General features: G+C 36.6%; 4 protein-coding genes and 3 pseudogenes across 4 annotated transcripts; all 7 read left to right on the top strand.

The window, feature by feature from the left end:
* Nucleotides 1-1,986: 1,986 nt before the first annotated feature.
* Nucleotides 1,987-5,393, top strand: LOC113305164 (annotated as a pseudogene).
* A 1,840-nt stretch (nucleotides 5,394-7,233) lies between these two features.
* On the top strand, nucleotides 7,234-9,953 carry LOC113305165 (probable sulfate transporter 3.4). The gene is made up of 10 exons (XM_026554260.1): nucleotides 7,234-7,566; nucleotides 7,650-7,698; nucleotides 7,784-8,163; nucleotides 8,258-8,323; nucleotides 8,465-8,578; nucleotides 8,679-8,795; nucleotides 8,879-9,005; nucleotides 9,103-9,389; nucleotides 9,533-9,723; nucleotides 9,812-9,953. Exons 1-10 carry the CDS (start codon nucleotides 7,234-7,236, stop codon nucleotides 9,951-9,953), a joined length of 1,806 nt encoding a protein of 601 aa, XP_026410045.1.
* A 1,466-nt stretch (nucleotides 9,954-11,419) lies between these two features.
* LOC113305166 (probable sulfate transporter 3.4) lies at nucleotides 11,420-11,928 on the top strand. The gene is made up of 2 exons (XM_026554261.1): nucleotides 11,420-11,752; nucleotides 11,836-11,928. Exons 1-2 carry the CDS (start codon nucleotides 11,420-11,422, stop codon nucleotides 11,926-11,928), a joined length of 426 nt encoding a protein of 141 aa, XP_026410046.1.
* Nucleotides 11,929-12,021: 93 nt separating this feature from the next.
* Nucleotides 12,022-14,578, top strand: LOC113304386 (probable sulfate transporter 3.4). The gene is made up of 10 exons (XM_026553493.1): nucleotides 12,022-12,349; nucleotides 12,444-12,509; nucleotides 12,651-12,764; nucleotides 12,865-12,981; nucleotides 13,065-13,191; nucleotides 13,289-13,575; nucleotides 13,719-13,909; nucleotides 13,998-14,083; nucleotides 14,168-14,244; nucleotides 14,354-14,578. Exons 1-10 carry the CDS (start codon nucleotides 12,059-12,061, stop codon nucleotides 14,495-14,497), a joined length of 1,500 nt encoding a protein of 499 aa, XP_026409278.1. The 5' UTR covers nucleotides 12,022-12,058; the 3' UTR covers nucleotides 14,498-14,578.
* Nucleotides 14,579-16,632: 2,054 nt separating this feature from the next.
* On the top strand, nucleotides 16,633-17,141 carry LOC113305167 (probable sulfate transporter 3.4). Its single transcript, XM_026554262.1, has 2 exons — nucleotides 16,633-16,965; nucleotides 17,049-17,141. The coding sequence occupies exons 1-2, from the start codon at nucleotides 16,633-16,635 to the stop codon at nucleotides 17,139-17,141; spliced, it is 426 nt and encodes a 141-aa protein (XP_026410047.1).
* LOC113304387 lies at nucleotides 16,849-20,040 on the top strand (annotated as a pseudogene).
* Nucleotides 20,041-21,839: 1,799 nt separating this feature from the next.
* On the top strand, nucleotides 21,840-25,185 carry LOC113305168 (annotated as a pseudogene).
* Nucleotides 25,186-26,828: the final 1,643 nt, after the last annotated feature.

The following is a 26,828-nucleotide window of genomic DNA, read 5'->3' on the forward strand; positions in this document are numbered from 1 at the left end:
GTGTTAAGTATTTTTCCTTAACTCAGGGTGGGTTCCGTCTCGGCGGGATGGCAACCGGTGTAAAAACTTCGCCGCATCTTTGGAAATAAGATCGTTACACGATTCATCTCTGCTCGACCTGGGACTTTCTACTGGAAAAGAGTTTTTCTTTGGACTATGATTTAACCAATTTCCTTCAACTTTCGATGACTTTGATTTGTCAACTTGGGTCCTGTTTTGCAAAACTACGTACGTTATAATCTTTCACACGGTAATTGGAATTATTTAAGAAACGAAATTTTCTTTCGAATAATAGGATATTCTGTTTCATATATGTTGTTGTTTCGTTTTATAACAAGAAAAACTTGCGTATTGTTTATGTAATGTGGTGAAGGTACATTATAAAGCCCCATACGTGAACGTTAACTATGATTCAGTATTTCTTTCTTTTAGCCAAGTTAGGTTGTTTACTCCATCGTAACACCTTCCGCAAGTGTTGGGTTGTCCGGTATTTGAGTCGGAAAACGAAATCTATTCACCACATACATATGTTTATGTGACTAGGTATAGCTAGGATTTGTTTTCATAGCCAAAGTCAAATCAGCTTTTGAGATTGTTAAATAAAATCCTATAAATAAGATATTCCCATGCATGCCAATTCTCAAAATTATCGCCAAGATATTTCGTGAGATTTTATCCGATGGCGTTTCCTTTACCTCCCCGGGAGAGAGACTACAAATTCGAAACAAGTAGCAAAATCGGACGGAAATGTTAATAGCAAAGAACATCGCATAGATATAGTTGACTCGACAAGTTACACCAAGGTTACAAGTTATGTAGACGAAGACGAAGAAAATATAGTTTTGATGGTGTTTAATTTTATAGGGATGGTGATTATTTTTATAGGAAAACTTTTATTTGGTATATTTTTGGGGGTCACTATTTTTATGGTGCTCTATATGGTGTTCATGCTATTTAAATCACTCGTAGAACTGTTTATCGAGATTATATTTCATTAGATTTTTTAATGTCAAATTTTGAAATACCTATCACGATCGTATATGACGTGAAACATGGATGTGAGCATAACAAATATTACAGATATTTTTTTTTGTGCACTTCCCCCACAAAATTACAGATAACATCTTGCCTTAAGTTATAAGATTTTTTATTTTTTTTCCTCAATGAATATTAAAGATTTTTATAAAGAAGAAAAAAAATTCATATCCCTTTTCATTTTTTTTAATATGTGTTAAGCAAACTCATCAAATAAACTAGGTTGGAGACAACATACGCAAATCAACCGTATCGATTTCATTACATCCACCCAGCAGCAACTCTAGATGTTGTGTTAACACTGCGCATAATCCTTGGATAGATGATGATCTAGGGGGAATTACATCCAGCAAAGTTTGCAATGGCACCATCTACGTACCATAAACATCGTTGGGTTGGGTTAACGTTCCGAGCAGTAATTAGCAAACGCGGATCCAGGACTACTTTCGGTAGAGGAGGAATGAGTCTCTGCAACTGAATCTTGATTTTTGGCACTCAGTTGGGTCTTGGAGGAGAGCTTTCTTCAGGGACATCAGTAAGAAGAATAATTTCTGACGTAGTAAGTAGTAGTATTAAGGTTAGGGTTTCTTCCTTGAACTAGGAATGGGATGTTCCCTAAAATATGAGTTCTTTAAGTGCATACTCTCTGCATCAGGCCGTTGTCATGCATATCGTGTATACGTGCTTATCCGGCCAACTTTGTTCGGCCGCATCTTCTGCAATTTTCTATTCTATATATATATAGCAACCGACTGAAATTTCAAAAAACCATATCCCCATAGGATTAAAATTTCCAATCCCACTAGGATCTGTGCTTTTCTGTTTCCTTAATTTCCTTCATTATCTCCTGTATAAATAACACAGGTTATGTAAAACACTCGATACATACAATCTTCTTCAACAACAAACTCTAGAAAAGCAATTTAGGTTTTTTTCTTGCTTTGTGCAGAGATGGTGGGTGGAAGTTCAAACAAAGTAGATGATGTTCATGAAACTAGTATTACAATTGATGGTGATCATTTAACAATGGTGGAGATACATAAAGTTTGTTTACCACCAAATAAAACCATCTTCCAATCTTAAACACAACTTTTCTGAGATATTTTTCCCTGATGATCCTCTTCACAGGTTTAAGAATCAAAAACCTTCTAAGAAATTTCTTCTAGGGTTTCAATATTTCTTTCCTATACTTCAATGGGGGTCTGAGTATATATAGCTTCAAATTTCTCAAATCTGATGTTATATCTGGTCTTACCATTGCTAGTTTGGCTATTCCTCAGGTATGCCAAAACTTCCCCATTCATTAAACGGTTAAACCCCCATAATATTTTAAAGTTTTTAGTATTGATATGAACCCTAAGTTTCCATTCTTTAAACGGTTAAACCCCATAATAACGTAAAACTTATGGTTTTGATATGAACCCTAAATTTTTACTTTGCAGGGAATTAGTTATGCTAAGTTGGCAAATTTGCCTCCTATTCATGGACTATGTAAGCACTTTATAATTATTTTTTGACAATTTTTTCTTTATCTTTTGTTTTTTTTGTAGAGTTTTATTGATTTAGGGTATTGTGGGATATGATGACAGATTCAAATTTTCTACCGCCATTGTTATATGCGGTTCTTGGAAGTTCAGGACATTTAGCAGTTGGTCCGGTATCAATATCATCGCTAGTAATGGGTTCTATGCTTAAAGAGTAGTCTCACCAACTGAAGATCCAACTCTGTATTTGAAATTGGCTCTCACTTCAACCTTCTTTGCTGGTGTATTTCAAACATCTTTGGGTCTACTTAGGTTGGGTTTCATCATCGATTTCCTGTCGAAGCCAACTTTAACTGGGTTCACAGCCGGGGAAGCAGTTATTGTAGGTCTACAACAGCTTAAGGGAATGCTTGGAATTACTCACTTTACTCTTAAGATGAAAATTGTCAATGTGCTGTCTTCTGTTTTTAGCACCACAAAAGAGGTATGTACATCTGCAAGGACATTTTTTATATACATGCACATTCAAAGGTTGAAAGCCGGAAAGTACTAACCGGGAGATCCTTATGATTTTGATATGCAGTGGTCATGGCAAACTGTAGTGATGGGGATGTTTCTTGATCTTTCTACTGGCAACAAGGCACATTGTAAGTTATTTTCCATCATCACATATGAAACTGTCAACCTTTTTGCTTCTTACTATGGTTTAAACATCCCACATAAAGTCCTTTCCCATTGCGTTTGGCATAATAATCTCATGTTGTTGTTGTTGTCTTATCTGACTATCAGAGCATAAAAAACCCAAACCTCTTTTGGATTTCGGCAGCCGCTCCATTAGCATCCGTAATTCTGTCAACAGTTTTGTCTATGTCTTCAGAGCTCACACTTCTGCCATTTCAACAGTAAGTTTCAGTCACATATGAATCTACTTTTAATAATTGTTGTTCTGTTTCATCAAGGTCTAACAATTTTTAACTTTTTATTGCTTTATCAGATTGGACACTTGTCGACAGGCTTGAACCCGCCCGCCGTCTGCGAACATGTTATCTTTCAGTGGAACTCATCTAGCCCTTGCTGTAAAAACAGGCATTGTATCCGGGATTCCCTCACTGTAAGTCACCGTAAACCATCTAAGGGTAGAAACCGGCCCAGTCTATACAACTTTGTTTTGCAACTATCTGAATGTATACCTCGTTTTGCAGGAAGGTATTGCAGTTGGAAGGACTTTTGCTTCACTGAGAAATTACCAAATCGATGGGAATAAAGAAATGATTGCAATCGGTGTTATGAACATGGCTGGTTCTTGTACTTCATGCTATGTAACTACAGGTACCGTTAATCTTCTTTACGACTCTACACATTAACCTTTTTGTAATTGTTATTTGTAGGATCATTTTCTAGATCAGCTATAAACTTCAATGCCGGAGCACAGACAGCAGTATCGAACATAGTTATGGCAGCAACCGTCATGATCACACTGCTATTCCTGCTGCCATTGTTTTACTTCACTCCCAATGTCATCTTAGCGGCGATTATTATAACTGCGGTTATGGGCTGATCAATTACCAAGAAGTGGATTAAGTTCTGGAGGGTTGACAAGTTCGACTTCATGACATGTTTAATTGCATTCTTTGGTGTTATTTTCCTCTCTGTCCAAATGGGCCTTGCAATTGCTGTAAGCTTCTATTCCAGTCTACTGTTCGTCTTACTACATATCTAATATGTTAATCCAGTTCTTTCTAACAAAATTGACTCTACAAATACAAACGCTCGCTATGCTATCTGATTAGGATCCGACATAGTGACATCTTTTTGTCTTATCAGGTGGGGGTGTCAATATTCAAGATTCTGATGAATGTGACGAGGCCAACCACAGTAGTGTTGGGGAATCTTCCTGGGACGCAACTATTTCAACATGTTGGTCGTTACGGAGACGCTAAATGTGTTCCATCATTCTTTATATTTGCGATTGAATCTCCCATCTGCTTCGCAAATTCTGCCTATCTTCAAGAGAGGTTGGTATAGGATCAAGTATACATGCAACACATATCAAGTAGTGGTTACGGACTTCATGTTACTCAAATTTGCTTGTTTATTCTTGGTGCAGGATATTAAGATGGGTTAGAGAGGAGGAAGAAAGGATTTTAGCAAACAAGAGCAAGACATGAAAACCATAATCTTGGACCTGACAGGTATAGAACTTATCCGCATAACTATGTTCATGTTCATCTTCTTATCGATTATCTGACATAAAAAACTATTGTACAGTATTGCAGCTGTAACTGCCATAGACACCAATGGACTTGAAGCAATAGTTGAAATCAGAAAGATGCTCGATAAGCGATCGTATAAGGTAAGAATAACCTGCAGGGTATTTCAAGTATATATACCCTGAATTTGTTTTTGGTACCTACTATTTGTATGGTTTTAACCATATTGTGGTTTTTGCTTGAATTTTGTAGCTGGTGTTGGTGAATCCATTGGGACAAGTGATGGAGAAACTGGAAACTTCAAAGACACTGGAACTTTTTGGGGAAAGAGGATTGTATCTCACAGTTGGAGAAGCCATTGCAGATATATCCAAAAGGTCCAAGATTGAGGTCTAAGTCACTTGTTACAATGGGTAGTTGAATCCCGATTGTCTTATTTTTACACGATAGATCAGAGGATCCCTATTTTATTTTTTTATTTTATTTTTTTTTATTTTTTTGATAGGCTAAAGCTGGACCCAGACCCTACCCAAATCAAGCCAGTTGGACTAGCCCCACTGCTAGACCCAACCCCGCCAAATCCCTCTAGCCCCACTGCTAGACCCAGGCCCCTACATTAGAGTATTACCCAAGTTTGTTCCAAGTCACTTGTTATAATTGTATCTGTATATATTTAATTGCATCTTTTCAGCACTTAATTAACCTTGTAATTAGTCCTATTTTTGAAGCACATTTTTTTCTCATGAATGTTAATAAATAAGCAAAATGGTTGGATTATCTTTCGGATCGATTGGTTCTCTTCTAAACTTTGTATCAGTTTTTTTTTCCTCATTAGATCTTCTCTTTCTCTTGACAAAGTTATTGGTAGGTATCGTATCTTTTTTTACCATATGATTTTGTCTCCAATATGTGGTTTTTTGGTTTTGTTCTTAAAAGTAATCTTTGTATTTACCTTTAAGGTCAGTTGTCAAACAACAACGGCTTCAATTTGATACAACTAACAGTCCAAGTTTCTCGAGTCAAAACTTATTCCAAAATCTAAATGGTGTTTAGATTAGAAGTGCTGGGTTGATTGAACACTAGACAGAATCTAAATGGCATATTGTAGATATGTGGTGTACAGACTATACAAAGTACTATTATTCTCTGGGTTGTACTAGCTACGGCACTATGCCAACTTCCAACTAAGAAGGGCGTGTAACACATGGTTTTTGAAAGATGAGAAAGTTAAGGTGTTTCCAAAATGAGAAGTTATCAAGCTGCAGGTGAAGAAAGTACGAAGCACCTAACTCCCCCATGGTAAACCATCTCACTAATGGGATCACCAATGATAAATAATACTTGACGCAGATCCAATGGGAAGAGAGTTAGTTAGTTCATTAGTTACCTACAAGGGTTTAGGTTGATCATGCACAAATTAACACTCTATCCTAACCATTCCTCTTAGTATATGTAACAACACTTAATGTAGGAAGAGAGTTAGTTCATAGAGAGAGAGAGAGAGCACAAACTAAAGTAGATGAGATATTTTGGGAACAAATGATTCTTGAGTTTATGCAGTCACAATCATGATGGGCCTTTTTTGAGACATCGGCGAAAACTAAAATTGGTAAGTGAAAACATCTTTCGGATTGCCTCCTGACAAGATCCTCATTAATTCTTCTTCTCGTATAGAAGCGATTTAGCCCTCTACGAAAACATCCTTTCCAGGCTCTCTTGCTACGAAAATTCTATATTATTGTTTTATTAATTTCTAGTTTTGCATTATTGGATTAACATTTGGATATATGAGATTTGTAGGAAAGGATGAAGATTTCTTAAATGCATTTAGTGCACCAAATACAATTTTCTGTTTTGTTTTGTTTTGTTTATTTTAATTTTTCTATCATTTTTATTTAATTATTAAAATTAGCTAGGTGATTATATTTCACCAAAACCTACAGCTTTTCCGGTCCAAACAATCTAAGGCGAAGGAAACAACCTAAATAACAAACTAAGTCGCGTATAAATCCGATCAGATCCACAACGGTAAACAAATATAATGGGTATTACAGGACGTGTAAATGTTTACCCTGAAAAAGATTTGCATACTTTTCCTTTCCGTATACACAAAAAAGATGAACTCTCGGCAAGGGTTCTTGTGGTCATCCTTCAAAACATCCTCACTACAGCCCCAACAGTAGGGTTCATAAGTAGATGGCCCATTTCGCGAGTTCATCTAGGGCACCCTTGACACTGAGACGGCCTGCATGCATGCGTGCTTATCCGGCCAATTTCGTTCCGCCAATCTTGTGCAATTTTCATAGATCTTTCCTTCTTTTAGAAAACCAGATCCCCGGAGGATTAAAATTTCCAAAAACTGTAGCCTACACTCCCACTAGGATTAGGTCTTTCTCTTACCTTTCACTTTTTTTCTCCTCTATAAATTACACAGGCTATGAAAACAATCGTAGTTACAATTTTCTTCATCAACAAACTTTAAATAAGCAATTTAGGTTTCTGAGATGGTGAGTGGAAGTTCAAACAAAGTAGGTGATGTTCATGAAACCAGTATTACGATTGAGGGTGATCATGATCATTCAACAACGGAGGAGATACATAAAGTTTGTTTACCACCAAATAAAACGACATTCCAATCTATCAAACATTACTTTTCTGAGATATTTTTCCCTGATGATCCTCTTCATAAGTTTAAGAATCAAAAACCTTCTAAGAAATTTTTTCTAGGGCTTCAATATTTCTTTCCAATACTTGAATGGGGGTCTGAGTATAGCTTCAAACTACTTAAATCTGATGTTATTTCTGGTCTTACCATTGCTAGTTTGGCTATTCCTCAGGTATGACTAATTTCACATTCTCAAAACCCCATATTATCTTAAGATTTATGGTTTTGAATGAACCCTAAATTTTCACTTTGCAGGGAATTAGTTATGCAAAGTTGGCTAATTTGCCTCCTATTCATGGACTGTGTAAGCATACTTCCAATTTTTTCTTTATTTTTTGCTTTTTGTAGAGTTTTATTGATTTAGGGTATATTGTGGGATATGATGACAGATTCAAGTTTTGTACCACCATTGCTGTATGCAATTCTTGGAAGTTCAAGACATTTAGCAGTTGGTCCAGTATCAATAGCATCACTAGTAATGGGTTCTATGCTTAAAGAAGTAGTCTCACCAACTGAAGACCCAACTCTGTATCTGAAATTGGCTCTCACTTCAACCTTCTTTGCTGGTGTATTTCAAACATCTTTGGGTCTACTTAGGTTGGGATTCATAATCGATTTCCTTTCGAAGCCGACTTTAACTGGGTTCACAGCTGGGGCAGCTGTTATTGTAGGTCTACAGCAGCTTAAAGGAATGCTTGGGATTACTCACTTTACTCCTAAGATGCAAATTGTCAATGTGTTGTCTTCTGTTTTTAGCACCACAAAAGAGGTATACGTATGACAAGGACTTACATTTATATACATATTTAAAGTTGAAAGACGAAAAGTATTAATCTGGTAATCCTTGTGATTTTGATGAGCAGTGGTCATGGCAAACTGTTGTGATGGGGATGTGTTTCTTGATCTTTCTACTGGCAACAAGGCATATTGTAAGTTATTGTCCCTCGTGTATGAAAATAATAATATTAACTGTTTTTCTTGTTACTATTGTTTATCCCCACTCAAATTTCTTTACCTTTGTAATTGGCATATTAATCTCATGTCGTGGTTGTTGTTTTATCTACTATCAGAGCATCAAAAAGCCACAGCTCTTTTGGATTTCAGCAGCCGCTCCATTAGCATCCGTAATTCTGTCAACAGCTTTAGTCTATGCCTTCAGAGCTCACACTTCTGCCATTTCAATCGTAAGCTTCAGTAGGATACCAGTCTATTTTTAATGTACATGTTCATCTGTTTCATCAAGGTCTTACAACTTTTGATTTTTTGTTGTATTACTATTACCAGATTGGACACTTGTCGAAGGGTTTGAATCCGCCATCCTCGAACATGCTATCTTTCAGTGGAACTCATCTTCCCCTTGCTGTAAAAACGGGCATTGTATCCGGGATTTTGTCTCTCACTGTAAGTCATCTTAAACCATCTTTTTTGGATCAAAATATGTACCTAAGCCTTGCAACTATCTGAACGTATACCTCCTTTTACAGGAAGGTATCGCAGTTGGAAGGACTTTTGCTTCGCTAAGAAATTATCAAATTGATGGGAATAAAGAAATGATAGCAATCGGTGTTATGAATATGGCTGGTTCTGGTACTTCATGCTATGTAACAACAGGTACCGTCAATCTTCTATATGATTGTACACGTTACTTTGCAAGATGTTTGCTCACATGCAGTTTATAATGACCACTTTTTGTGATTGTTATTTTTAGGATCATTTTCTAGATCAGCAGTAAACTTTAATGCTGGAGCACAGACAGCAGTATCGAACATAGTTATGGCAGCAACCGTCATGATCACACTGCTATTCCTGCTGCCGTTGTTTTACTTTACTCCCAATGTCATCTTAGCGGCGATTATTATAACTGCTGTTATTGGGCTGATCAATTATCAAGAAGTCATTAAGTTCTGGAGGGTTGATAAGTTCGACTTCATGACATGTTTAATTGCATTCTTTGGTGTTCTTTTCTTCTCTGTTCAAATGGGCCTCGCAATTGCTGTAAGTTCTCTTTCATTCTACTATTTGTCTTACGAGATGCATAAATATGCTAATGCAGTTCTTTCTAACAAAACTGACATTACAAACGCTTGCTATGCTATCTGATTGGAATCTGACAAAGTGACATCTTTCCTATCTATCAGGTCGGGGTTTCAATATTCAAGATTCTGATGAATGTGACAAGACCAAATACAATGGTGTTAGGGAATATTCCTGGGACACAAGTATTCCAAAATGTTGGCCGTTATGGAGACGCTACAAGGGTTCCATCATTCTTCATACTTGCGATTGAATCTCCCATCTGCTTTGCAAATTCTGCATATCTTCAAGAGAGGTTGGTATAGGATCACTATGCATCACACATCAAGTAATGGTTCCGGACTTTATGTTTCTCAAATTTGCTTGTGTTATTCTTGGTGCAGGATATTAAGATGGGTTAGAGAGGAGGAAGAAAGGATTTTAGAAAACAAAGAGCAAGACATGAAAACCATAATCTTGGACCTGACAGGTATAGAACTTATCCGCATAACTATGTTCATGTTCATCTTCTTATCGATTATCTGACAAAATGGTGTTTAGATTAGAAGTGCTGGGTTGATTGAACACTAGACAGAATCTAAATGGCATATTGTAGATATGTGGTGTACAGACTATACAAAGTACTATTATTCTCTGGGTTGTACTAGCTACGGCACTATGCCAACTTCCAACTAAGAAGGGCGTGTAACACATGGTTTTTGAAAGATGAGAAAGTTAAGGTGTTTCCAAAATGAGAAGTTATCAAGCTGCAGGTGAAGAAAGTACGAAGCACCTAACTCCCCCATGGTAAACCATCTCACTAATGGGATCACCAATGATAAATAATACTTGACGCAGATCCAATGGGAAGAGAGTTAGTTAGTTCATTAGTTACCTACAAGGGTTTAGGTTGATCATGCACAAATTAACACTCTATCCTAACCGTTCCTCTTAGTATATGTAACAACACTTAATGTAGGAAGAGAGTTAGTTCATAGAGAGAGAGAGAGAGCACAAACTAAAGTAGATGAGATATTTTGGGAACAAATGATTCTTGAGTTTATGCAGTCACAATCATGATGGGCCTTTTTTGAGACATCGGCGAAAACTAAAATTGGTAAGTGAAAACATCTTTCGGATTGCCTCCTGACAAGATCCTCATTAATTCTTCTTCTCGTATAGAAGCGATTTAGCCCTCTACGAAAACATCCTTTCCAGGCTCTCTTGCTACGAAAATTCTATATTATTGTTTTATTAATTTCTAGTTTTGCATTATTGGATTAACATTTGGATATATGAGATTTGTAGGAAAGGATGAAGATTTCTTAAATGCATTTAGTGCACCAAATACAATTTTCTGTTTTGTTTTGTTTTGTTTATTTTAATTTTTCTATCATTTTTATTTAATTATTAAAATTAGCTAGGTGATTATATTTCACCAAAACCTACAGCTTTTCCGGTCCAAACAATCTAAGGCGAAGGAAACAACCTAAATAACAAACTAAGTCGCGTATAAATCCGATCAGATCCACAACGGTAAACAAATATAATGGGTATTACAGGACGTGTAAATGTTTACCCTGAAAAAGATTTGCATACTTTTCCTTTCCGTATACACAAAAAAGATGAACTCTCGGCAAGGGTTCTTGTGGTCATCCTTCAAAACATCCTCACTACAGCCCCAACAGTAGGGTTCATAAGTAGATGGCCCATTTCGCGAGTTCATCTAGGGCACCCTTGACACTGAGACGGCCTGCATGCATGCGTGCTTATCCGGCCAATTTCGTTCCGCCAATCTTGTGCAATTTTCATAGATCTTTCCTTCTTTTAGAAAACCAGATCCCCGGAGGATTAAAATTTCCAAAAACTGTAGCCTACACTCCCACTAGGATTAGGTCTTTCTCTTACCTTTCACTTTTTTTCTCCTCTATAAATTACACAGGCTATGAAAACAATCGTAGTTACAATTTTCTTCATCAACAAACTTTAAATAAGCAATTTAGGTTTCTGAGATGGTGAGTGGAAGTTCAAACAAAGTAGGTGATGTTCATGAAACCAGTATTACGATTGAGGGTGATCATGATCATTCAACAACGGAGGAGATACATAAAGTTTGTTTACCACCAAATAAAACGACATTCCAATCTATCAAACATTACTTTTCTGAGATATTTTTCCCTGATGATCCTCTTCATAAGTTTAAGAATCAAAAACCTTCTAAGAAATTTTTTCTAGGGCTTCAATATTTCTTTCCAATACTTGAATGGGGGTCTGAGTATAGCTTCAAACTACTTAAATCTGATGTTATTTCTGGTCTTACCATTGCTAGTTTGGCTATTCCTCAGGTATGACTAATTTCACATTCTCAAAACCCCATATTATCTTAAGATTTATGGTTTTGAATGAACCCTAAATTTTCACTTTGCAGGGAATTAGTTATGCAAAGTTGGCTAATTTGCCTCCTATTCATGGACTGTGTAAGCATACTTCCAATTTTTTCTTTATTTTTTGCTTTTTGTAGAGTTTTATTGATTTAGGGTATATTGTGGGATATGATGACAGATTCAAGTTTTGTACCACCATTGCTGTATGCAATTCTTGGAAGTTCAAGACATTTAGCAGTTGGTCCAGTATCAATAGCATCACTAGTAATGGGTTCTATGCTTAAAGAAGTAGTCTCACCAACTGAAGACCCAACTCTGTATCTGAAATTGGCTCTCACTTCAACCTTCTTTGCTGGTGTATTTCAAACATCTTTGGGTCTACTTAGGTTGGGATTCATAATCGATTTCCTTTCGAAGCCGACTTTAACTGGGTTCACAGCTGGGGCAGCTGTTATTGTAGGTCTACAGCAGCTTAAAGGAATGCTTGGGATTACTCACTTTACTCCTAAGATGCAAATTGTCAATGTGCTGTCTTCTGTTTTTAGCACCACAAAAGAGGTATACGTATGACAAGGACTTACATTTATATACATATTTAAAGTTGAAAGACGAAAAGTATTAATCTGGTAATCCTTGTGATTTTGATGAGCAGTGGTCATGGCAAACTGTTGTGATGGGGATGTGTTTCTTGATCTTTCTACTGGCAACAAGGCATATTGTAAGTTATTGTCCCTCGTGTATGAAAATAATAATATTAACTGTTTTTCTTGTTACTATTGTTTATCCCCACTCAAATTTCTTTACCTTTGTAATTGGCATATTAATCTCATGTCGTGGTTGTTGTTTTATCTACTATCAGAGCATCAAAAAGCCACAGCTCTTTTGGATTTCAGCAGCCGCTCCATTAGCATCCGTAATTCTGTCAACAGCTTTAGTCTATGCCTTCAGAGCTCACACTTCTGCCATTTCAATCGTAAGCTTCAGTAGGATACCAGTCTATTTTTAATGTACATGTTCATCTGTTTCATCAAGGTCTTACAACTTTTGATTTTTTGTTGTATTACTATTACCAGATTGGACACTTGTCGAAGGGTTTGAATCCGCCATCCTCGAACATGCTATCTTTCAGTGGAACTCATCTTCCCCTTGCTGTAAAAACGGGCATTGTATCCGGGATTTTGTCTCTCACTGTAAGTCATCTTAAACCATCTTTTTTGGATCAAAATATGTACCTAAGCCTTGGAACTATCTGAACGTATACCTCCTTTTACAGGAAGGTATCGCAGTTGGAAGGACTTTTGCTTCGCTAAGAAATTATCAAATTGATGGGAATAAAGAAATGATAGCAATCGGTGTTATGAATATGGCTGGTTCTGGTACTTCATGCTATGTAACAACAGGTACCGTCAATCTTCTATATGATTGTACACGTTACTTTGCAAGATGTTTGCTCACATGCAGTTTATAATGACCACTTTTTGTGATTGTTATTTTTAGGATCATTTTCTAGATCAGCAGTAATCTTTAATGCTGGAGCACAGACAGCAGTATCGAACATAGTTATGGCAGCAACCGTCATGATCACACTGCTATTCCTGCTGCCGTTGTTTTACTTTACTCCCAATGTCATCTTAGCGGCGATTATTATAACTGCTGTTATTGGGCTGATCAATTATCAAGAAGTCATTAAGTTTTGGAGGGTTGATAAGTTCGACTTCATGACATGTTTAATTGCATTCTTTGGTGTTCTTTTCTTCTCTGTTCAAATGGGCCTCGCAATTGCTGTAAGTTCTCTTTCATTCTACTATTTGTCTTACGAGATGCATAAATATGCTAATGCAGTTCTTTCTAAGAAAACTGACATTACAAACGCTTGCTATGCTATCTGATTGGAATCCGACAAAGTGACATCTTTCCTATCTATCAGGTCGGGGTTTCAATATTCAAGATTCTGATGAATGTGACAAGACCAAATACAATGGTGTTAGGGAATATTCCTGGGACACAAGTATTCCAAAATGTTGGCCGTTATGGAGACGCTACAAGGGTTCCATCATTCTTCATACTTGCGATTGAATCTCCCATCTGCTTTGCAAATTCTGCATATCTTCAAGAGAGGTTGGTATAGGATCACTATGCATCACACATCAAGTAATGGTTCCGGACTTTATGTTTCTCAAATTTGCTTGTGTTATTCTTGGTGCAGGATATTAAGATGGGTTAGAGAGGAGGAAGAAAGGATTTTAGAAAACAAAGAGCAAGACATGAAAACCATAATCTTGGACCTGACAGGTATAGAACTTATCCGCATAACTATGTTCATGTTCATCTTCTTATCGATTATCTGACATAAAAAACTATTGTACAATATTGCAGCTGTAACTGCCATAGACACCAATGGACTTGAAGCAATAGTTGAAATCAGAAAGATGCTCGATAAGCGATCGTATAAGGTAAGAATAACCTGCAGGGTATTTCAAGTATATATACCCTGAATTTGTTTTTGGTACCTACTATTTGTATGGTTTTAACCATGTTGTGGTTTTTGCTTGAATTTTGTAGCTGGTGTTGGTGAATCCATTGGGACAAGTGATGGAGAAACTGGAAACTTCAAAGACACTGGAACTTTTTGGGGAAAGAGGATTGTATCTCACAGTTGGAGAAGCCATTGCAGATATATCCAAAAGGTCCAAGATTGAGGTCTAAGTCACTTGTTACAATGGGTAGTTGAATCCCGATTGTCTTATTTTTACACGATAGATCAGAGGATCCCTATTTTATTTTTTTTATTTTATTTTTTTTTATTTTTTTGATAGGCTAAAGCTGGACCCAGACCCTACCCAAATCAAGCCAGTTGGACTAGCCCCACTGCTAGACCCAACCCCGTCAAATCCCTCTATACAACTAATTAAATATAAATCCCTCTAGCCCCACTGCTAGACCCAGACCCCTGCATTAGAGTATTACCCAAGTTTGTTCCAAGTCACTTGTTATAATTGTATCTGTATATATTTAATTGCATCTTTGCAGCACTTAATTAACCTTGTAATTCCTATTTTTGAAGCACATTTTTTTCTCATGAATGTTAATAAATAAACAAAATGGTTGGATTATGTTTCGGATCGATTGGTTCTCTTCTAAACTTTGTATCAGTTTTTTTTTTCCTCATTAGATCTTCTCTTTCTCTTGACAAAGTTATTGGTAGGTATCGTATCTTTTTTTACCATATGATTTTGTCTCCAATATGTGGTTTTTTGGTTTTGTTCTTAAAAGTAATCTTTGTATTTACCTTTAAGGTCAGTTGTCAAACAACAACGGCTTCAATTTGATACAACTAGCAGTCCAAGTTTCTCGAGTCAAAACTTATTCCAAAATCTAAATGGTGTTTAGATTAGAAGTGCTGGGTTGATTGAACACTAGACAGAATCTAAATGGCATATTGTAGATATGTGGTGTACAGACTATACAAAGTACTATTATTCTCTGGGTTGTACTAGCTACGGCACTATGCCAACTTCCAACTAAGAAGGGCGTGTAACACATGGTTTTTGAAAGATGAGAAAGTTAAGGTGTTTCCAAAATGAGAAGTTATCAAGCTGCAGGTGAAGAAAGTACGAAGCACCTAACTCCCCCATGGTAAACCATCTCACTAATGGGATCACCAATGATAAATAATACTTGACGCAGATCCAATGGGAAGAGAGTTAGTTAGTTCATTAGTTACCTACAAGGGTTTAGGTTGATCATGCACAAATTAACACTCTATCCTAACCGTTCCTCTTAGTATATGTAACAACACTTAATGTAGGAAGAGAGTTAGTTCATAGAGAGAGAGAGAGAGCACAAACTAAAGTAGATGAGATATTTTGGGAACAAATGATTCTTGAGTTTATGCAGTCACAATCATGATGGGCCTTTTTTGAGACATCGGCGAAAACTAAAATTGGTAAGTGAAAACATCTTTCGGATTGCCTCCTGACAAGATCCTCATTAATTCTTCTTCTCGTATAGAAGCGATTTAGCCCTCTACGAAAACATCCTTTCCAGGCTCTCTTGCTACGAAAATTCTATATTATTGTTTTATTAATTTCTAGTTTTGCATTATTGGATTAACATTTGGATATATGAGATTTGTAGGAAAGGATGAAGATTTCTTAAATGCATTTAGTGCACCAAATACAATTTTCTGTTTTGTTTTGTTTTGTTTATTTTAATTTTTCTATCATTTTTATTTAATTATTAAAATTAGCTAGGTGATTATATTTCACCAAAACCTACAGCTTTTCCGGTCCAAACAATCTAAGGCGAAGGAAACAACCTAAATAACAAACTAAGTCGCGTATAAATCCGATCAGATCCACAACGGTAAACAAATATAATGGGTATTACAGGACGTGTAAATGTTTACCCTGAAAAAGATTTGCATACTTTTCCTTTCCGTATACACAAAAAAGATGAACTCTCGGCAAGGGTTCTTGTGGTCATCCTTCAAAACATCCTCACTACAGCCCCAACAGTAGGGTTCATAAGTAGATGGCCCATTTCGCGAGTTCATCTAGGGCACCCTTGACACTGAGACGGCCTGCATGCATGCGTGCTTATCCGGCCAATTTCGTTCCGCCAATCTTGTGCAATTTTCATAGATCTTTCCTTCTTTTAGAAAACCAGATCCCCGGAGGATTAAAATTTCCAAAAACTGTAGCCTACACTCCCACTAGGATTAGGTCTTTCTCTTACCTTTCACTTTTTTTCTCCTCTATAAATTACACAGGCTATGAAAACAATCGTAGTTACAATTTTCTTCATCAACAAACTTTAAATAAGCAATTTAGGTTTCTGAGATGGTGAGTGGAAGTTCAAACAAAGTAGGTGATGTTCATGAAACCAGTATTACGATTGAGGGTGATCATGATCATTCAACAACGGAGGAGATACATAAAGTTTGTTTACCACCAAATAAAACGACATTCCAATCTATCAAACATTACTTTTCTGAGATATTTTTCCCTGATGATCCTCTTCATAAGTTTAAGAATCAAAAACCTTCTAAGAAATTTTTTCTAGGGCTTCAATATTTCTTTCCAATACTTGAATGGGGGTCTGAGTATAGCTTCAAACTACTTAAATCTGATGTTATTTCTGGTCTTACCATTGCTAGTTTGGCTATTCCTCAGGTATGACTAATTTCACATTCTCAAAACCCCATATTATCTTAAGATTTATGGTTTTGAATGAACCCTAAATTTTCACTTTGCAGGGAATTAGTTATGCAAAGTTGGCTAATTTGCCTCCTATTCATGGACTGTGTAAGCATACTTCCAATTTTTTCTTTATTTTTTGCTTTTTGTAGAGTTTTATTGATTTAGGGTATATTGTGGGATATGATGACAGATTCAAGTTTTGTACCACCATTGCTGTATGCAATTCTTGGAAGTTCAAGACATTTAGCAGTTGGTCCAGTATCAATAGCATCACTAGTAATGGGTTCTATGCTTAAAGAAGTAGTCTCACCAACTGAAGACCCAACTCTGTATCTGAAATTGGCTCTCACTTCAACCTTCTTTGCTGGTGTATTTCAAACATCTTTGGGTCTACTTAGGTTGGGATTCATAATCGATTTCCTTTCGAAGCCGACTTTAACTGGGTTCACAGCTGGGGCAGCTGTTATTGTAGGTCTACAGCAGCTTAAAGGAATGCTTGGGATTACTCACTTTACTCCTAAGATGCAAATTGTCAATGTGCTGTCTTCTGTTTTTAGCACCACAAAAGAGGTATACGTATGACAAGGACTTACATTTATATACATATTTAAAGTTGAAAGACGAAAAGTATTAATCTGGTAATCCTTGTGATTTTGATGAGCAGTGGTCATGGCAAACTGTTGTGATGGGGATGTGTTTCTTGATCTTTCTACTGGCAACAAGGCATATTGTAAGTTATTGTCCCTCGTGTATGAAAAATAATATTAACTTTTTCTTGTTACTATTGTTTATCCCCACTCAAATTTCTTTACCTTTGTAATTGGCATATTAATCTCATGTCGTGGTTGTTGTTTTATCTACTATCAGAGCATCAAAAAGCCACAGCTCTTTTGGATTTCAGCAGCCGCTCCATTAGCATCCGTAATTCTGTCAACAGCTTTAGTCTATGCCTTCAGAGCTCACACTTCTGCCATTTCAATCGTAAGCTTCAGTAGGATACCAGTCTATTTTTAATGTACATGTTCATCTGTTTCATCAAGGTCTTACAACTTTTGATTTTTTGTTGTATTACTATTACCAGATTGGACACTTGTCGAAGGGTTTGAATCCGCCATCCTCGAACATGCTATCTTTCAGTGGAACTCATCTTCCCCTTGCTGTAAAAACGGGCATTGTATCCGGGATTTTGTCTCTCACTGTAAGTCATCTTAAACCATCTTTTTTGGATCAAAATATGTACCTAAGCCTTGGAACTATCTGAACGTATACCTCCTTTTACAGGAAGGTATCGCAGTTGGAAGGACTTTTGCTTCGCTAAGAAATTATCAAATTGATGGGAATAAAGAAATGATAGCAATCGGTGTTATGAATATGGCTGGTTCTGGTACTTCATGCTATGTAACAACAGGTACCGTCAATCTTCTATATGATTGTACACGTTACTTTGCAAGATGTTTGCTCACATGCAGTTTATAATGACCACTTTTTGTGATTGTTATTTTTAGGATCATTTTCTAGATCAGCAGTAAACTTTAATGCTGGAGCACAGACAGCAGTATCGAACATAGTTATGGCAGCAACCGTCATGATCACACTGCTATTCCTGCTGCCGTTGTTTTACTTTACTCCCAATGTCATCTTAGCGGCGATTATTATAACTGCTGTTATTGGGCTGATCAATTATCAAGAAGTCATTAAGTTTTGGAGGGTTGATAAGTTCGACTTCATGACATGTTTAATTGCATTCTTTGGTGTTCTTTTCTTCTCTGTTCAAATGGGCCTCGCAATTGCTGTAAGTTCTCTTCATTCTACTATTTGTCTTACGAGATGCATAAATATGCTAATGCAGTTCTTTCTAAGAAACTGACATTACAAACGCTTGCTATGCTATCTGATTGGAATCCGACAAAGTGACATCTTTCCTATCTATCAGGTCGGGGTTTCAATATTCAAGATTCTGATGAATGTGACAAGACCAAATACAATGGTGTTAGGGAATATTCCTGGGACACAAGTATTCCAAAATGTTGGCCGTTATGGAGACGCTACAAGGGTTCCATCATTCTTCATACTTGCGATTGAATCTCCCATCTGCTTTGCAAATTCTGCATATCTTCAAGAGAGGTTGGTATAGGATCACTATGCATCACACATCAAGTAATGGTTCCGGACTTTATGTTTCTCAAATTTGCTTGTGTTATTCTTGGTGCAGGATATTAAGATGGGTTAGAGAGGAGGAAGAAAGGATTTTAGAAAACAAAGAGCAAGACATGAAAACCATAATCTTGGACCTGACAGGTATAGAACTTATCCGCATAACTATGTTCATGTTCATCTTCTTATCGATTATCTGACATAAAAAACTATTGTACAATATTGCAGCTGTAACTGCCATAGACACCAATGGACTTGAAGCAATAGTTGAAATCAGAAAGATGCTCGATAAGCGATCGTATAAGGTAAGAATAACCTGCAGGGTATTTCAAGTATATATACCCTGAATTTGTTTTTGGTACCTACTATTTGTATGGTTTTAACCATATTGTGGTTTTTGCTTGAATTTTGTAGCTGGTGTTGGTGAATCCATTGGGACAAGTGATGGAGAAACTGGAAACTGGAAACTTCAAAGACACTGGAACTTTTTGGGGAAAGAGGATTGTATCTCACAGTTGGAGAAGCCATTGCAGATATATCCAAAAGGTCCAAGATTGAGGTCTAAGTCACTTGTTACAATGGGTAGTTGAATCCCGATTGTCTTATTTTTACACGATAGATCAGAGGATCCCTATTTTATTTTTTTATTTTATTTTTTTTTATTTTTTGATAGGCTAAAGCTGGACCCAGACCCTACCCAAATCAAGCCAGTTGGACTAGCCCCACTGCTAGACCCAACCCCGTCAAATCCCTCTATACAACTAATTAAATATAAATCCCTCTAGCCCCACTGCTAGACCCAGACCCCTGCATTAGAGTATTACCCAAGTTTGTTCCAAGTCACTTGTTATAATTGTATCTGTATATATTTAATTGCATCTTTGCAGCACTTAATTAACCTTGTAATTCCTATTTTTGAAGCACATTTTTTTCTCATGAATGTTAATAAATAAACAAAATGGTTGGATTATGTTTCGGATCGATTGGTTCTCTTCTAAACTTTGTATCAGTTTTTTTTTCCTCATTAGATCTTCTCTTTCTCTTGACAAAGTTATTGGTAGGTATCGTATCTTTTTTTACCATATGATTTTGTCTCCAATATGTGGTTTTTTGGTTTTGTTCTTAAAAGTAATCTTTGTATTTACCTTTAAGGTCAGTTGTCAAACAACAACGGCTTCAATTTGATACAACTAGCAGTCCAAGTTTCTCGAGTCAAAACTTATTCCAAAATCTAAATGGTGTTTAGATTAGAAGTGCTGGGTTGATTGAACACTAGACAGAATCTAAATGGCATATTGTAGATATGTGGTGTACAGACTATACAAAGTACTATTATTCTCTGGGTTGTACTAGCTACGGCACTATGCCAACTTCCAACTAAGAAGGGCGTGTAACACATGGTTTTTGAAAGATGAGAAAGTTAAGGTGTTTCCAAAATGAGAAGTTATCAAGCTGCAGGTGAAGAAAGTACGAAGCACCTAACTCCCCCATGGTAAACCATCTCACTAATGGGATCACCAATGATAAATAATACTTGACGCAGATCCAATGGGAAGAGAGTTAGTTAGTTCATTAGTTACCTACAAGGGTTTAGGTTGATCATGCACAAATTAACACTCTATCCTAACCGTTCCTCTTAGTATATGTAACAACACTTAATGTAGGAAGAGAGTTAGTTCATAGAGAGAGAGAGAGAGCACAAACTAAAGTAGATGAGATATTTTGGGAACAAATGATTCTTGAGTTTATGCAGTCACAATCATGATGGGCCTTTTTTGAGACATCGGCGAAAACTAAAATTGGTAAGTGAAAACATCTTTCGGATTGCCTCCTGACAAGATCCTCATTAATTCTTCTTCTCGTATAGAAGCGATTTAGCCCTCTACGAAAACATCCTTTCCAGGCTCTCTTGCTACGAAAATTCTATATTATTGTTTTATTAATTTCTAGTTTTGCATTATTGGATTAACATTTGGATATATGAGATTTGTAGGAAAGGATGAAGATTTCTTAAATGCATTTAGTGCACCAAATACAATTTTCTGTTTTGTTTTGTTTTGTTTATTTTAATTTTTCTATCATTTTTATTTAATTATTAAAATTAGCTAGGTGATTATATTTCACCAAAACCTACAGCTTTTCCGGTCCAAACAATCTAAGGCGAAGGAAACAACCTAAATAACAAACTAAGTCGCGTATAAATCCGATCAGATCCACAACGGTAAACAAATATAATGGGTATTACAGGACGTGTAAATGTTTACCTGAAAAAGATTTGCATACTTTTCCTTTCCGTATACACAAAAAAGATGAACTCTCGGCAAGGGTTCTTGTGGTCATCCTTCAAAACATCCTCACTACACCGCCCAACAGTAGGGTTCATAAGTAGATGGCCCATTTCGCGAGTTCATCTAGGGCACCCTTGACACTGAGACGGCCTGCATGCATGCGTGCTTATCCGGCCAATTTCGTTCCGCCAATCTTGTGCAATTTTCATAGATCTTTCCTTCTTTTAGAAAACCAGATCCCCGGAGGATTAAAATTTCCAAAAACTGTAGCCTACACTCCCACTAGGATTAGGTCTTTCTCTTACCTTTCACTTTTTTTCTCCTCTATAAATTACACAGGCTATGAAAACAATCGTAGTTACAATTTTCTCAACAAACTTTAAATAAGCAATTTAGGTTTCTGAGATGGTGAGTGGAAGTTCAAACAAAGTAGGTGATGTTCATGAAACCAGTATTACGATTGAGGGTGATCATGATCATTCAACAACGGTGGAGATACATAAAGTTTGTTTACCACCAAATAAAACGACATTCCAATCTATCAAACATTACTTTTCTGAGATATTTTTCCCTGATGATCCTCTTCATAAGTTTAAGAATCAAAAACCTTCTAAGAAATTTTTTCTAGGGCTTCAATATTTCTTTCCAATACTTGAATGGGGGTCTGAGTATAGCTTCAAACTACTTAAATCTGATGTTATTTCTGGTCTTACCATTGCTAGTTTGGCTATTCCTCAGGTATGACTAATTTCACATTCTCAAAACCCCATATTATCTTAAGATTTATGGTTTTGAATGAACCCTAAATTTTCACTTTGCAGGGAATTAGTTATGCAAAGTTGGCTAATTTGCCTCCTATTCATGGACTGTGTAAGCATACTTCCAATTTTTTCTTTATTTTTTGCTTTTTGTAGAGTTTTATTGATTTAGGGTATATTGTGGGATATGATGACAGATTCAAGTTTTGTACCACCATTGCTGTATGCAATTCTTGGAAGTTCAAGACATTTAGCAGTTGGTCCAGTATCAATAGCATCACTAGTAATGGGTTCTATGCTTAAAGAAGTAGTCTCACCAACTGAAGACCCAACTCTGTATCTGAAATTGGCTCTCACTTCAACCTTCTTTGCTGGTGTATTTCAAACATCTTTGGGTCTACTTAGGTTGGGATTCATAATCGATTTCCTTTCGAAGCCGACTTTAACTGGGTTCACAGCTGGGGCAGCTGTTATTGTAGGTCTACAGCAGCTTAAAGGAATGCTTGGGATTACTCACTTTACTCCTAAGATGCAAATTGTCAATGTGCTGTCTTCTGTTTTTAGCACCACAAAAGAGGTATACGTATGACAAGGACTTACATTTATATACATATTTAAAGTTGAAAGACGAAAAGTATTAATCTGGTAATCCTTGTGATTTTGATGAGCAGTGGTCATGGCAAACTGTTGTGATGGGGATGTGTTTCTTGATCTTTCTACTGGCAACAAGGCATATTGTAAGTTATTGTCCCTCGTGTATGAAAATAATAATATTAACTGTTTTTCTTGTTACTATTGTTTATCCCCACTCAAATTTCTTTACCTTTGTAATTGGCATATTAATCTCATGTCGTGGTTGTTGTTTTATCTACTATCAGAGCATCAAAAAGCCACAGCTCTTTTGGATTTCAGCAGCCGCTCCATTAGCATCCGTAATTCTGTCAACAGCTTTAGTCTATGCCTTCAGAGCTCACACTTCTGCCATTTCAATCGTAAGCTTCAGTAGGATACCAGTCTATTTTTAATGTACATGTTCATCTGTTTCATCAAGGTCTTACAACTTTTGATTTTTTGTTGTATTACTATTACCAGATTGGACACTTGTCGAAGGGTTTGAATCCGCCATCCTCGAACATGCTATCTTTCAGTGGAACTCATCTTCCCCTTGCTGTAAAAACGGGCATTGTATCCGGGATTTTGTCTCTCACTGTAAGTCATCTTAAACCATCTTTTTTGGATCAAAATATGTACCTAAGCCTTGGAACTATCTGAACGTATACCTCCTTTTACAGGAAGGTATCGCAGTTGGAAGGACTTTTGCTTCGCTAAGAAATTATCAAATTGATGGGAATAAAGAAATGATAGCAATCGGTGTTATGAATATGGCTGGTTCTGGTACTTCATGCTATGTAACAACAGGTACCGTCAATCTTCTATATGATTGTACACGTTACTTTGCAAGATGTTTGCTCACATGCAGTTTATAATGACCACTTTTTGTGATTGTTATTTTTAGGATCATTTTCTAGATCAGCAGTAAACTTTAATGCTGGAGCACAGACAGCAGTATCGAACATAGTTATGGCAGCAACCGTCATGATCACACTGCTATTCCTGCTGCCGTTGTTTTACTTTACTCCCAATGTCATCTTAGCGGCGATTATTATAACTGCTGTTATTGGGCTGATCAATTATCAAGAAGTCATTAAGTTTGGAGGGTTGATAAGTTCGACTTCATGACATGTTTAATTGCATTCTTTGGTGTTCTTTTCTTCTCTGTTCAAATGGGCCTCGCAATTGCTGTAAGTTCTCTTTCATTCTACTATTTGTCTTACGAGATGCATAAATATGCTAATGCAGTTCTTTCTAACTAAAACTGACATTACAAACGCTTGCTATGCTATCTGATTGGAATCCGACAAAGTGACATCTTTCCTATCTATCAGGTCGGGGTTTCAATATTCAAGATTCTGATGAATGTGACAAGACCAAATACAATGGTGTTAGGGAATATTCCTGGGACACAAGTATTCCAAAATGTTGGCCGTTATGGAGACGCTACAAGGGTTCCATCATTCTTCATACTTGCGATTGAATCTCCCATCTGCTTTGCAAATTCTGCATATCTTCAAGAGAGGTTGGTATAGGATCACTATGCATCACACATCAAGTAATGGTTCCGGACTTTATGTTTCTCAAATTTGCTTGTGTTATTCTTGGTGCAGGATATTAAGATGGGTTAGAGAGGAGGAAGAAAGGATTTTAGAAAACAAAGAGCAAGACATGAAAACCATAATCTTGGACCTGACAGGTATAGAACTTATCCGCATAACTATGTTCATGTTCATCTTCTTATCGATTATCTGACATAAAAAACTATTGTACAATATTGCAGCTGTAACTGCCATAGACACCAATGGACTTGAAGCAATAGTTGAAATCAGAAAGATGCTCGATAAGCGATCGTATAAGGTAAGAATAACCTGCAGGGTATTTCAAGTATATATACCCTGAATTTGTTTTTGGTACCTACTATTTGTATGGTTTTAACCATATTGTGGTTTTTGCTTGAATTTTGTAGCTGGTGTTGGTGAATCCATTGGGACAAGTGATGGAGAAACTGGAAACTTCAAAGACACTGGAACTTTTTGGGGAAAGAGGATTGTATCTCACAGTTGGAGAAGCCATTGCAGATATATCCAAAAGGTCCAAGATTGAGGTCTAAGTCACTTGTTACAATGGGTAGTTGAATCCCGATTGTCTTATTTTTACACGATAGATCAGAGGATCCCTATTTTATTTTTTTATTTTATTTTTTTTTATTTTTTTGATAGGCTAAAGCTGGACCCAGACCCTACCCAAATCAAGCCAGTTGGACTAGCCCCACTGCTAGACCCAACCCCGCCAAATCCCTCTAGCCCCACTGCTAGACCCAGGCCCCTACATTAGAGTATTACCCAAGTTTGTTCCAAGTCACTTGTTATAATTGTATCTGTATATATTTAATTGCATCTTTTCAGCACTTAATTAACCTTGTAATTAGTCCTATTTTTGAAGCACATTTTTTTCTCATGAATGTTAATAAATAAACAAAATGGTTGGATTATCTTTCGGATCGATTGGTTCTCTTCTAAACTTTGTATCAGTTTTTTTTTCCTCGTTAGATCTTCTCTTTCTCTTGACAAAGTTATTGGTAGGTATCGTATCTTTTTTTACCATATGATTTTGTCTCCAATATGTGGTTTTTTGGTTTTGTTCTTAAAAGTAATCTTTGTATTTACCTTTAAGGTCAGTTGTCAAACAACAACGGCTTCAATTTGATACAACTAACAGTCCAAGTTTCTCGAGTCAAAACTTATTCCAAAATCTAAATGGTGTTTAGATTAGAAGTGCTGGGTTGATTGAACACTAGACAGAATCTAAATGGCATATTGTAGATATGTGGTGTACAGACTATACAAAGTACTATTATTCTCTGGGTTGTACTAGCTACGGCACTATGCCAACTTCCAACTAAGAAGGGCGTGTAACACATGGTTTTTGAAAGATGAGAAAGTTAAGGTGTTTCCAAAATGAGAAGTTATCAAGCTGCAGGTGAAGAAAGTACGAAGCACCTAACTCCCCCATGGTAAACCATCTCACTAATGGGATCACCAATGATAAATAATACTTGACGCAGATCCAATGGGAAGAGAGTTAGTTAGTTCATTAGTTACCTACAAGGGTTTAGGTTGATCATGCACAAATTAACACTCTATCCTAACCATTCCTCTTAGTATATGTAACAACACTTAATGTAGGAAGAGAGTTAGTTCATAGAGAGAGAGAGAGAGAGAGAGCACAAACTAAAGTAGATGAGATATTTTGGGAACAAATGATTCTTGAGTTTATGCAGTCACAATCATGATCACAACAACCATTTTGACTGATTTTCATCACTATGCTCGGGCCTTTTTTGAGACATCGGCCAAAACTAAAATTGGTAAGTGAAAACATCTTTCGGATTGCCTCCTGACAAGATCCTCGTTAATTCTTCTTCTCGTATAGAAGCGATTTAGCCCTCTACGAAAACATCCTTTCCAGGCTCTCTTGCTACGAAAATTCTATATTATTGTTTTATTAATTTCTAGTTTTGCATTATTGGATTAACATTTGGATATATGAGATTTGTAGGAAAGGATGAAGATTTCTTAAATGCATTTAGTGCACCAAATACAATTTTCTGTTTTGTTTGGTTTTGTTTATTTTAATTTTTCTATCATTTTTATTTAATTATTAAAATTAGCTAGGTGATTATATTTCACCAAAACCTACAGCTTTTCCGGTTCAAACAATCTAAGGCAAAGGAAACAACCTAAATAACAAACTAAGTCGCGTATAATCCGATCCGATCCACAACGGTAAACAAATATAATGGGTATTACAGGACGTGTAAATGTTTATCCTGAAAAACATTTGCATACTTTTCCTTTCCGTATACACAAAAAAGATGAACTCTCGGCAAGGGTTCTTGTGGTCATCCTTCAAAACATCCTCACTACAGCCCCAACGGTAGGGTTCATAAGTAGATGGCCCATTTCGCGAGTTCATCTAGGGCACCCTTGACACTGAGACGGCCTGCATGCATGCGTGCTTA

The sequence above is a fragment of the Papaver somniferum genome, chromosome 8 (genome assembly GCF_003573695.1).
Source record: "Papaver somniferum cultivar HN1 chromosome 8, ASM357369v1, whole genome shotgun sequence".
Classification (NCBI taxonomy): Eukaryota; Viridiplantae; Streptophyta; class Magnoliopsida; order Ranunculales; family Papaveraceae; genus Papaver; species Papaver somniferum.

Excerpts from the sequence above, each read along its gene's own strand:
- LOC113305165 (XM_026554260.1), top strand. The coding sequence starts at position 7,234 with ATGGTGAGTGGAAGTTCAAACAAAGTAGGTGATGTTCATGAAACCAGT. Across the intron at positions 8,579-8,678 it reads ACACTTCTGCCATTTCAATC|ATTGGACACTTGTCGAAGGG; the intron begins GTAAGCTTCAGT and ends TACTATTACCAG. Across the intron at positions 9,006-9,102 it reads TTCATGCTATGTAACAACAG|GATCATTTTCTAGATCAGCA; the intron begins GTACCGTCAATC and ends TGTTATTTTTAG.
- LOC113305166 (XM_026554261.1), top strand. The coding sequence starts at position 11,420 with ATGGTGAGTGGAAGTTCAAACAAAGTAGGTGATGTTCATGAAACCAGT. Across the intron at positions 11,753-11,835 it reads CTAGTTTGGCTATTCCTCAG|GGAATTAGTTATGCAAAGTT; the intron begins GTATGACTAATT and ends TTCACTTTGCAG.
- LOC113304386 (XM_026553493.1), top strand. The coding sequence starts at position 12,059 with ATGGGTTCTATGCTTAAAGAAGTAGTCTCACCAACTGAAGACCCAACT. Across the intron at positions 12,765-12,864 it reads ACACTTCTGCCATTTCAATC|ATTGGACACTTGTCGAAGGG; the intron begins GTAAGCTTCAGT and ends TACTATTACCAG. Across the intron at positions 14,245-14,353 it reads TCGATAAGCGATCGTATAAG|CTGGTGTTGGTGAATCCATT; the intron begins GTAAGAATAACC and ends TGAATTTTGTAG.
- LOC113305167 (XM_026554262.1), top strand. The coding sequence starts at position 16,633 with ATGGTGAGTGGAAGTTCAAACAAAGTAGGTGATGTTCATGAAACCAGT. Across the intron at positions 16,966-17,048 it reads CTAGTTTGGCTATTCCTCAG|GGAATTAGTTATGCAAAGTT; the intron begins GTATGACTAATT and ends TTCACTTTGCAG.